The sequence below is a fragment of the Topomyia yanbarensis genome, chromosome 3, assembly GCF_030247195.1.
Source record: "Topomyia yanbarensis strain Yona2022 chromosome 3, ASM3024719v1, whole genome shotgun sequence".
Lineage (NCBI taxonomy): Eukaryota > Metazoa > Arthropoda > Insecta > Diptera > Culicidae > Topomyia > Topomyia yanbarensis.
The window spans coordinates 145,000,877-145,013,523 of record NC_080672.1 but is presented as its reverse complement, the minus strand read 5'-3'; the positions used below and the strand labels follow the sequence as shown (position 1 = coordinate 145,013,523).

The window sequence follows — 12,647 nt, the reverse complement described above, 5'->3', positions numbered from 1 at the left end:
GAAAATTGCTATGTGAATCGTATTTAGACTAGTTTAGGAAGACACAATGATTTGGAGTACACTCAGGTTTTTTTTTACGCGGGGGATACGAGCCGCGTAAATGAAAACCGCGTAAATGAAAACCGCGTAAATTTCAAAATCCGCGTAAATGAAAACCGCGTAAATTTCAAAATCCGCGTAAATGAAAACCGCGTAAATTTCAAAATCCGCGTAAATGAAAACCGCGTAAATTTCAAAATCCGCGTAAATGAAAACCGCGTAAATTTCAAAATCCGCGTAAATGAAGACCACTTAAATTTAAGAATCCGCGATAAAGGGAACCTCATTGATGGATACCGCGTAAATTCCAAAATCCGCGTAAATGAAAACCGCGTAAATTTCAAAAACCGCGTAAATTTCAAAAACCGCGTAAATGAAAACCGCGTAAATTTCAAAATCCGCGTAAATGAAAACCGCGTAAATTTCAAAATCCGCGTAAAAAAAAACCGCGTAAAAAATACCGCGCAAAAAAAACCGCGTAAAAAAAAACTTGAGTGTACTTATTTCACTGCGGAAATTTCCAAATGGAACATGTTTCATTTATCACCGTCTTTTTTGCGTGGGTACTGGGTCATTTTATTCCCAAAATCCCCTATCTTTAATAATTTTTCTGGTTCGTGATGCAATCATACATATTTTACAGTTTATAATGAATCTGTTAATAACAGCTTGTTGGAACTGGTTGCAATGAAATACGCTATTTGGTAGTGCGTTCATCTCTATTTTAATTTTTGTTGCAAATTTGATTCTGATAAATAGGCTGTTATGCTGTCCAAATTTGCTAGAAACCTGTAGTATATGATGAAAATGTTGGATTGATTAGTACCAGATAAATTTTGGCAAAATGTGTGTTAATAAAACGGTCATTGTTATTTGTATTACAGAAACTTATCTAAATATGATAAAGAAATTAGCTGCACTGCCAACCTCGCTAGCTGCAAGCAGTCATCTGTCAGTTATGCAGCAGGTCACTAGAAAGGCAAGAAAACCAAGAATAAGAAGCCAGTTATCTCTTCTTGTCTTAGGTTTACCCGGATCTCATTTGACTGGTGTTCACTAAATAAATCTATTCATTTGAGAGGATCAAACGAAGGAAGTTGAATATGAACTGCGACTCATTTGAAAGCAACAGTGAATGAAGAACCACGAACCGAACTTCAGACAGCAACTGATGCGTTAAATGAATATGAATGTTACTGTAGACGACTGATTGGCTGCGTTCATTCAGTTTCGATTGAATGAACTGCAATTTTACTGCACTGCGCGTGAGTGCGACTTTTTTACATTTTAGCAGTCTTTTTTCAATTATTAATATTTCTTTAATAGGAATAATAATTCTTATACAGACGAGTTTTTACAAAACTTGAGTGCATTCTTACGGTAGATTGTACATTTTTTTCGAGAGTTGTCCTACTGGAGCTGTAGAGCTACGCTCTCGGAAGGGCTCCCCACAGTATCACTCACTACAATTACAGACGAGGCGGGAAATGTCACCCATTAAAACACTGCACAAGGCCAATTGCAGCGGGCCGGGATTTTGAATGTGATATTCATTGTACCTTTCAGATATGTGTGGACGTAGGGACATCGCGATCACGTGTATCATTGCGAAGAGCACGAGCATTTGTACGTTAACGTGTTCGATCGTGTTTGTGTTTGTATGTCGCGCGTGCTGACGTGTATGTAGCTCCGCGTGTATGAATTCTATTCTATAACTGTTTGTCCTCTCGCATATCTGAAACTGATGCATAGTTTTCGGTATACGGTTCAGATGCTAGAAGATAGTGAGTTCTTCCATATCACTTGAGTTCCCGATCATGTCGCCATGAAACGTGTTGTCTAGTGGACATGGGCGTTATTTTTGATTAGTTGAATTGAATGTATGGACCTATATTGTTAAGAAAAAGAGTAATGATTTCCGGACGTCACCGATTCACTATCGCGCTAATACGGACGTTTGTGGCGTTTGAGACCGCGTTTGTAACTTCGTAAATACTAAAACGTTCACTTTATTACTGGGGCACTATATCAAGTTTGCGCGATCGCGGGCGTAGGTGTGCGTTAATGATCGTGAAGGGCTTAAGCGTTCATATGTTAACGTGCATGTCGCGTGTGCCGCGTGTATAAATTCGAGTTCCCGGTCATATCGCCATGAAACGTGTTGTCTAGTGGATATGAGAGCTTTCTTTTTTAACTGGTCCAATTGAAGGCATGGGCCAAGACTGCTGGTACCGAGGATAGACTTCCGGAAGTGACCGTGCATGATCGCGCGACGACGGGAGTTTGTATGTTCACGCTTGAGACAGCGTTTGAAATTTATTGGTGCGTTTACCTTTTCACCGGGATGTTGTAATGTTTGCGAGATCGCGCGTGTAGCTTGCGTGAATGATCGCGAAGGACTCAAGCATTTGTATGTTGACGTGTTTGCTATTTGCAAACTATTTGCATTCTGTTACAATTTTTTCAAGCTATGCTGACCGGGAATGGAAGTTTCACTCACGTCGGTACATTAATCGTACCTTAATTTATCTAATCCGATCTTCCCAAATGAATCGACTCGAATGACGAATTGAACACTGCACAGAGGAGTAATTGGGGTCGAATCCTGGCCAAAATTATTTGCTGCTGCAATTGTTGTTATAATGCCTTAATATGAACTAAAAATAGACAATTACTAGTTTTAGGAACAATTTGGCATCTACCCATCTACCAGTGCAGAGGCCAATTTTCTATATCCTTTCGAATACTAGTAATTTCTAGGTGATCTTTGTGAATACATTTGTTTTTCCAGTTGCACAAACATTTGATCAGTGGGAAAGGGAGAAGAAAAGGGATGCCTGTGCATATTTTCATAGAGATACATTTTGGCAAACATAATATTTGGCCCTACAGCATTTCGGTGTACCTCAAATTAGTACAAATTTCAATATTTTCAAATCGCTTGGGATTGGTGGATCGGACAAGATCGGAAGAGTTCGAATATTTTTTGTATAGCTGAAATTCTAGCCGTATAATGTAACTTTTTTATCATTCAAATTTGGAATAAAATGCTTAAAAAAGGTATTTTTTAAAGTTGGTGCAATACACAGCAAGTCTACTTTTTTAGTTAGTTTTAAGCTGAAGTTAAACAAACGGTTGTGTTGAACTACGTTTGTAATAATATTGTCTTATTTAATACAGTCATCATCACTAGAAAGCGATTTTGCTGAATATATAACGAAAACGATTAAAATATCCCTTAGAATATCACCATTGGGCATACATGCAAAAAATCTTTAACAATTTTTGATATACTCTTAATTTTGCCACGTTATACAGTAGGTTCTTGGGTATGTAAAAAAAAATATAACGAAACAAAAAAATCGAAAAAAAATATTTTGGTTTTTGACCAAGAATTTGTTCTAGTTACTCCTCTGTGCACCGGTAAAAAGTGAACAACTCATGCGTGTTTTTTGAAAAGGGCCAATAAGCATACTGTCAAAATTCACTTTGAGAGGAAATTCTGGCCAAACCATCAATCGCCGATTATTAGTGACAGCAGTAAACGAATGAGAAAACTTTTCTCTTTTATAAAATGCCAACGTCCACTATTGGCGATTTTACGGTTTATCCGGAATGTTCTCTCAAAGTTAAATTTGACAGTATGCTTATTGGCCGTTTACAAAAAACACGCGAGAATTATTCTATCATATACGCCAGTTCTAAACCCATTCCATGACACAGATGTCACGAACATATACACAGATAGACATAGAACTAGCACTTATGTGCTAGTCGTATGTCTATCTGTGGATATGTTTGTGACAGCTGTGTCATGGAGTGGGTGTAGAGCTGGCGTAGACTAGTACTAAAACTACAACTATTACAACACAACCACTAATAGTTTTCTACTATAACATTTTCTATTTAACCATTTTTTAATTAGCATGTGCGCGATGACTAAGTCGACCGAATTCGGTAGTAAAGTCACAACTAGAAATATGGTCCATACCGAGTCTTGACTTTTATCACATCTTCCACAATGACATTAAAAATGTACATAGGGTAGACGAGCCCTTGATCATCTCATTAGTCATGATATCACAATTATTCATTGATTACTGGTCCAAAACCGTGAAGAATACAAAATGCTCTTGATTATCCGTCCATTTAAACTGTTGAGCAGAGATAGCAGACGTTGCTTTAACTTGTGTGTTTAGATACGTGGGATTAGGATGTATTAAAGCATAACAATCCAAAAACTAATTATACTAGTTCACTAGTTTCACACCAAAAGACCGAAAGCTTACCTCCTCGTTTTGAGGCATGCGTTCAGATTTACTGTTAACCAAGTATCGAATGACGAATCCATTCGCATCTATAAAACATCAGTGCAGACAGAGACCGACGAAAAGTAAATATGAACAACAACAAAAATAACCATTTTCATTTGATGCGTCATTTTGTTATTTGGAGACGTTTTTATAAAGTATTAAAGCTACTTGTAACAATTTCTTTAAATTCGACGAATTTTTAATCCTTTTTATAGAAAATATTCATACTATACATGCAACGTTGATAGCGCCTGTTCTGATTTGGTCGGAAATTATTGAATCAAAGCAAAGGAACAGCAACCAAATATTTAAGAAAAAGCGATACTGCGGATCATCTGAAAAACAAGCCGATTTTATCATAATTTATTTATTTTGAGTCATGAAACCGGATCTTTAGTTTTGATTACCCTTTTACACTTTATTTGACCCTATTACAGTTTAAGCCAATCTCTAACCCTATGTGCGGAGTTGAGAATCAAACCCAGGTGAGCTGCTTTCAACGCAATCGATTTACCAACTTGAATATCGTGATTGTAATCCCATCTTTTTTTACCAAAGTTGCAAAGATCAATTTCGATCAGGAGGATCTGTTCGCCTGCTTTCATCGAGTATGTCACCAACGCTTAGTAATACTACTAACTGCTGCCACAACAATAATTAGCATCGTCTTGTCGACTGGCGAATTAAGTCCCCGTCGTTTGCTTTTCATTTGTGTTTTTTATGCTAAATCGATCTTGTATCACTATTTCAATATTAAAATGCAAACAATCTTCAAAATTCGAAAGCCTTTAGACAATTTACACATTCTATCGATGACACAAGCTTTGCGTAAATTATTATTTGTAGATCATCTAAAACTTAAGTTGTTCGGCGATAATATGGGTGCAGTTGAAAATCGAAATATTGTACTTTCTTTCCATTTTCAGCGTTCGTAACTAATGCGCAGCTTGTATACATTGTAGCTAGTTGCGCACAATGAAAATATGAGAAAATACGAAAGGCATAGTACAAGATCAAGCACAATATTTATTCTCACCGAAACTAGGTACTAGTTCATCTGCTATTAAGCGTTATATTTGAGTTCGGTAAAATTCAGAGCATAGTAAGAGTTCCATATTAAAATCAGGTAAGGTGTATCAAATAGCGCAAGTGTAAGGTATTTGCAAAAAAATATGTAAAAATAGTTAGAAAATTGATGGCTGAATCGCTCTGAAACATACTTTTTATAGCGTTTGCGATGAGCACAACATCTCCAACATCCAATGGTTCGGTTCGATTAATCTGATTTTTGATTTAAGTAAATCTAGAGAAAATTTTCAATAGGACGTAAGTAACATTGAGAGCCTCTCTTTGTTTACTTTCTCTTTCGTTTATTACGACGTCATTACAACACTTTGTGCTAATTTTCCAGTACATATCGAAAGCCGATGGTTTTTACTACAATATTATGAAAAGAGTAGACTAATAAATGTTAAAATGGCCAAGTAATGAACAGAAGAGAAAGACCGCAAAGAGAATCTCTCATTGTTACTTACGTCCTATTGAAAATTTTCTCTAGAAATCTTCTCTGACACACCGTAATCGAACAAGACGTACGGGACGAACACGCAACCTTAAGCTATACAATCGGGGTCTGACGAAGTGCAGAGGATGTCTTCTCACGGATGACGAAACCTATATCAAGATGGACTACAGGTATGTTCTCGAACAATGTTCTCAGTAGACTCAAATTTGTTTGCGCTGACCAAGTCGTATGAGAACTGATGATCTGGAAAGGAATTTGCAGCAACTGACATAAAAACGACAAAGCGATAGTTTAGAAGCTATACAGTAGACCGGCAACTTTTTTGAACACTACTAAATCAAGTGGTAATTAGCTCTACAAACTATATGCCAAATATGAGCTTTTTCCTAAAGCTCTAGTTTAGTTACAAGAGTTCGAAAGTTTCTATGGAGAAATATATGGAAAATCGGGAAAAATTAAAATTCAATAAAAAACTCCCAATACCACAAAACTTCAGATACAGTAATTTTATTAGTGGGTCATATATGTTGAGATGCGGGAAAAAAGTTTGAATTTTTTGGGAAGCCACATTTTTATGAAATTCTTGTTAAATGTCTAGCGTAGTACAATGTCCAATTTACATAATCCACTTGAGAACATAAAAAATATTAATATTTGTCGAAATTTGCGCAGGACATGTTTTTCAAAGAGGTTTGCAGTGTCTACGATTGCAGCCCAACAGCTCAATTGAAAGCATAAAGCTAAAAAAAAAATCATTAGTATATGTACCTGTGGTGTCCTTGAACGATTCATTAAAAAAATTCTTTTTGGAAACGTCAAAAAAACACAATTTTCACCTAAAAACATTAAAATATTCATAACATCAGTATGACACGGCAGCTAAAGTACGAACAAGCTAAAAAAATGTTTTGAGATCGGTTGAAAGCTTTTTCGGCAATCGTATTCACCGCGAAGACGTCTTTGGGAAAACATGATTTCGAGATAATCGCGTTTAAAGTTTCAAGTATAAGCCACGCCTCCGTAAGGGAGCAAGATGAAAAACGCTATAACTTTGCGTCCACTGCTCCGAACTCTTTTGAGATCACATTCTTAAGAACCTAAACTTTACGATAGAATAAAACATCGTTTTTTGGCGACCTCAACATATGTAACCCCTTCAAACTGGTTTCACCCTGGTTTCGCTCTAGTGAAAATTTTGATGTTTACCCAATTTTTCTTCTTGAATGTAAATACAGCATAGATCTTTTGACTTCTGGAAATAACTTCACGGTAAGCAACATTTTTAGTTTTGTCTGACTTTTGTTCCAAGACACGCCACTGCGCGCTAGTGCCCTAAGACGATTTCGCTAGATTTTCAGAGCACCGTGCACCACTACACTAGAGAAAGAAGGTTATGAAAGATTCGCGAAAAAAATGTTCCAGTAATGTTGATGATTTTCCCTAACGGGTTTTGAGTTTTTAAATTTTTCTTAGATTTTAGGATTGGTAATACTACTGTAATGTCGTTAAAATGTAAAAAAGAAAATGTGACTAACATAGTCGAAATAAAAAAGGATAAAAGAAGAAGGAACTGATGGGAATCCATTGGCAGCGGTGGATAGCCGCTTTAGACACAGCCACCACCTTACACAATGTAGAAAACCCGCTACGACTGTAAGCGTAGTGACAATAGCCTAATAAAAATCTATCCCGGCATTCGAAAGGCAAACAGAGATGAACAGGAGCAATCGTCATTGATTGATGCTAATCGTCGACAGGTTTTCAGTGGTGATCTTGCGTGGCTTTTCTTTCGCCGGTTCTCACGGTAAAGATGGACAAGTCTGTCTGTGCCAAGAGACATGCTGGTGAATTCGAGTGATTCGTAGTTATGCTGCCTAAGCTCGACCTTCATCAGCAGAAGGCAAAAGTTAAACCCGTACGATATTAAGCCTGTTCTAATGACCCTGTCACTTCTAGTTTTCCGATCTGCATACTTGACATCATTACTCTCACTTGAGTACTATGGCTCTAATTTTCATAACTTTCCCTACCCAGCTAATTGAATGTCGTTAAAATGTAAAAAAGAAAGTGTGACTAACATAGCCGAAATAAATAAAGAAAAAAAAATAGTAATAATGTTTTAAATCAAAGATGAGACTAGGAAGTTTCAGATTGAGTGGTACAACGGTACTCGAAATGTGTTGCTCATTGAGGTCACTTTTCAAAAAAGTCGATATCGAAATAAAATTTGAAGTACTAGCGTGGTATCAGTAGCTGCAATCTCAATTCTTAGTTCTCAGTCGCGTAAAAAAATTTGAGTAAACGCTATTGCGAGTATGCATTTTAAACATATGCAATAATTTGGTTTGGCCTTTGAGATTAATCGTACAGAGCCCTGCCACTGTCCCATGTAGCATGTTTTATCAAAAATATCACGAAACATCATATTCTAAATGTTCTCAATCAAATATAATTTTCGAAATAGTGATAAGAGTTCTCATCATATTGTTAGGAGAAATAAAATCATTTTTAACCACACACTACAGTGCATTAGGTGGGTTGAAACAGGTTTTTTGTTTATTTACTGGCATTGATTAACTAGACACGTTAACATTATGTGGAAAACACACCCTTCTCACACAAACCATCAGGTAGTGCCTTAACAAGTATTGAAAATTGAGTTATGCAACTGGCTGAATCTTTTCGTAGGAAAAAAGATTCTCTGTCCCTTCGGATTACGCATAAATGACTCCGTTTATGAATCCACCCCATTTTGGCCCTTTATACAGAGGTAATGTGAATGTCGGTTGATAACATAATTTTATCCTTACTGTTAAAAGCATCTTCAGCCATCGGAGTATTCCATGCACTGATGGTGGGTTCCTATATCATCATCATCATCACGAGGTAGAAAGTTGGTTACTTTGAGGGGGAGTTTACTTACATGTTTCTAAGAAACATTTCTTAAAAGAGGTTGTTTATATGTTTTGGATTAGTCTCAGGAAAGTGAGCCTTCTGTCTCCACCAGTCTCCTTTTATTTCACTGCTATTCCGATTTGCTAACAATTGTTTTGCGCGGAGTGCTATCAGGAATGTTGATTTAGTAACGAGAAAACTCCTCAATGAATTTCACAATTTTAGATTTATTTGATACTTCGTTACTTTATAATTCTATGCATGTTTTTTTAATTTCTTGCCTAAAAAATTTTTTGTTAGCAGATTTATCATTTGATGATAATTTTATTGCTCCTATCAAAGTCACTATATTCAGTGTGTATATAATATTGTTTCCTTCGACAGCATAACTGCCGTGAAGTACATATCAGCATTATGCGTACCACTGTACTATAGTTTATTCATATTAAGTGCCATACAATATTTATGATATTCATATTTTATTTATGTTATATTTTACACTAAATATTCATATTCGTCTGTTTACTTAGAGATAGCGGCTTCAAGTGGAACTGCGATTTAAGAGAGGGGAAGGCAGAGGTGTAGGTTTTACTATGATAGTTTACATGCGGGTTTCGGTTGCGATGAGGAATTGCGGGATGCAGCCAGTTGACTTAGGTTCTTGTATGGTTCAATGAAACCCGCGAAGTGAAGCAAAAAGAAGCTGCTGCGAGAATAAATAGCCTTATCCCATCCTAATAAATATGAAAAATATTTTTATGTTAATCTTTTCCATTATATTCATCCAATACATTCTTTGATTTTATTCATATTATTTTGGTCCATTTATCAAATATCGTTCCATTTTATTTTATTTTTTGGTTTAGTCTATAGAGCCGTCGCATTCTAAGTGTTACTTACGTTTAGTTTGTTTGTTAAATTTTTAGTTCAAATAAGTACTTTTGTAATCCATAATAGTATGCAGGTTTGATGTTGACTATATTTCTTGAATTCACCATATTCATATTAATTGTAGAAAGAAGTTTCATAATATTTATTATTGATTGTTATTTAATATTCCCTTGAAAATTTCATTTTAATATACAATGAAGGCCCGCATTTGCTAGCATGACATGAAATTTTTTTGACACTATTTTGTTAGCCTCACTTGAAAATCCGTCTGATGGTTGCTAGTAGACACACCTAACAATATACGAGTATATCCTTGATTGAGCAAATCTATTTTATGTTATAGATGTGAAACATGCAAAATAAAATTGAAATTTGAATTGGACGACCCGATTATAGGTAATGAGCCAAGCTTTTCAATGTCTACACTTCATTAGCCGTAAATACACCAGGAGACTAATAAAAACGGGTCTTTACTGTGCTGGTATCATTTATTTCCAGCAACACATGGATTGTCTCTATCATCGCAATATTATACCTTTGATTTCATTACTCATTATATGCACTATATTGTTTTATATTGCTCATTTACATAATTAAATTCATGGTATACGTTATATTAATTGCATGTTGTTATATGATATTCATTATGAATCATAATTTCCATTATATACATTATCCTGATGACATGTAATGCTATAAACACACTATATAACAATTGAATACTGGGAAGGGATGGGAGCAACAGGGTATCATACGAATTGAGGACTGGACGAGGGAACGTGGATAGCCAGCCCAAGTCACTTGAAGGAAACTTGTTTTCTTCAGAAGGTCTTATATGAGTTTAACGCACCCTTCTCAAAACAAACCATCAGATAGGTAAAGCATGTATAGCGAAATTGTTTACCTTTTGACTGGAACATTATTGTTGGAAGGGACTCTTTTCCTCCTTTTTCCCCTGCGAGGTGTGCGTAAGAGTCTCTGCTTACGGGCACGTCCAACCCTTTTTGATTTCCCTTTAGTAACAGCAATAATGTGAAGGTTTCACGATAAACTATTTCGGGGCTACTGTAAGTCTACCCGCATTCACTGGAAAAACCTTGAGCTGATGGTGGCTTCAAATCACATCACATCACGTTAACATTATGTGGAAAACACTTGAATTGATTCAATTGTAAAACGCATGAAATGGATACGTTTTCATTTCAATATCTAATAGAGTGTGGACAATATGATTTTCAAGTGGAATTTGTATAAACATTATGTGAAAATCATATGCACATTTAAAAAACACCATAAATTAAAATTTGCAAGTAAATTACACGTGAATATCGATTAGTTTTACATATAGATGTAATAGGCAGAAGAATCGGTGAATTCAATTGTTTACATATGGATATGCACTATATGTTTTTCACATGAATGCTAAGTGGAAAGTTCACACTATGCGACTCAACAGCATAGCAACCAACATTCAATGGTAAAATATGTCGTATTCATGTGAAAGTTGTATAAATATAATTTGAAACACCACATGAACTGCGTTTTAATAGATTTGTGAAATTCAAACTGAAATCATTTGATTTGCCTTTCAACATTGAAGTCCACATGAAAATTATGTTAAATTTTATAAGGTTTTATAGTGTGAATTTTTATCAGTGTAGGAATAATTCACTATTGAAATTGTATACCGAGACTGAAGCGGTTCCGTCCATATATTTTAGATTCATTCCATTTGAAATGCGTCTCTTCAGTGCAGTTGTATCACCTCCAGAAGTTCACACCTGTCATTATTCCCATTAGCAGTAGGTGGTCATGAGATATCACTTATAAAATAACCTTACCTTTTATTTGATGGGCCAATGTGCTTCTCAATATCAGTTCATTGGGTGGGACATGGAAGCTATCAACACTACTAACCTATACCGGAGCTACGCGGAATGCATATCAAATGCTATAATGGTGCAAAAACCACCTGCGGCAATGAATTGTAATGAGTACGAGACAGCTCGAACGAACCATGGCACACCGCAGCGTGATAGTTCCGCTGAGCGGCTCCTCCTTCCGCTGTCTCTGAAAATTGCCGCAATTTGGCCTATCAATTTGGGTTATCGGAAACATTATTTTACTTGTACGATAAATGCGACAATGTTCCGCACGCGTCATAAAAGCACAACCACCAGGCGAACGATCGATATTCCAGTGCCATAAACATCGTAACAACAAAAAAACAAACAATATCGAATTCAAACAAGTATACAACATGAATTGATTTAGAATGCATAATTACTTTTTCCGTTGCCTTGTCACTCATAATGAAGCATTCAGTGATTTACACTGCTTCGGTGTTTGCTTCTACTTTTCCACACTTTTCACATTCAACATTCACGAGTTTCCATCGGTTCTGGAGCAGCTACTAGCATCCGATACAAAATCAACTTTTAATGATACTGTGTCTCTTTTGCAGCACTTTTTACATTCTAGAAAGTTTCAATCGAATTTTCACTGCTACACAATAAGAAAAGCAAAAACACTCCCCCACCGTACTACACCACACGAAGTCCGATCAAGGCCTCGGGGCAAGGGAAGATCGTGTGGCAGAAAGTCCTGCCCACCCACAAATAATTCCTCGGTGCAATCTTCGACCAAGCCCGAAATGCTTCAACCAAAGCGAAAGATTCGCGCACGGCGACCGCAGCGGCACAAATGTCCTTACAATGCGGGAGCTCACCAGCAAATACCCTGCGCCACAGCACAATTTTTCGCCCAAGTGCTGGTGTGTGTGAAAGAAGAGTGCAAGAGAGTTGTACGAATGGGAGCACGTGAGTGTGGAAAACGCGGACTGATAAGAGAGCGAGAATTCGTACGTTCGCGGTTGTTGTTATCCAGCACATCAACGCATGCACACACAAACCGAAACAAGATTGAACAGTGCACAGTGGCACGACTTAGAACAAAAGGTGGACTAAAGTCCAAACTTTTCCGTA

General features: G+C 36.6%; 1 protein-coding gene across 4 annotated transcripts in view; it reads right to left on the bottom strand.

The window, feature by feature from the left end:
- The window catches only part of LOC131691046 (calcium-transporting ATPase type 2C member 1), a 162,755-nt gene that overhangs the window by 128,050 nt on the left and 22,058 nt on the right, over positions 1 to 12,647 (bottom strand). Inside the window, exon 1 of one of the 4 annotated variants that reach the window (XM_058977197.1) lies at positions 11,951 to 12,397. The exons of the other annotated variants lie outside the window; for them this stretch is intronic. Coding sequence (XP_058833180.1) covers positions 11,951 to 11,974 — 24 coding nt within the window. The 5' untranslated portion in view covers positions 11,975 to 12,397. Of the gene's footprint in view, positions 1 to 11,950; positions 12,398 to 12,647 lie in introns of those variants that run through there. 4 annotated transcript variants of the gene reach the window in all.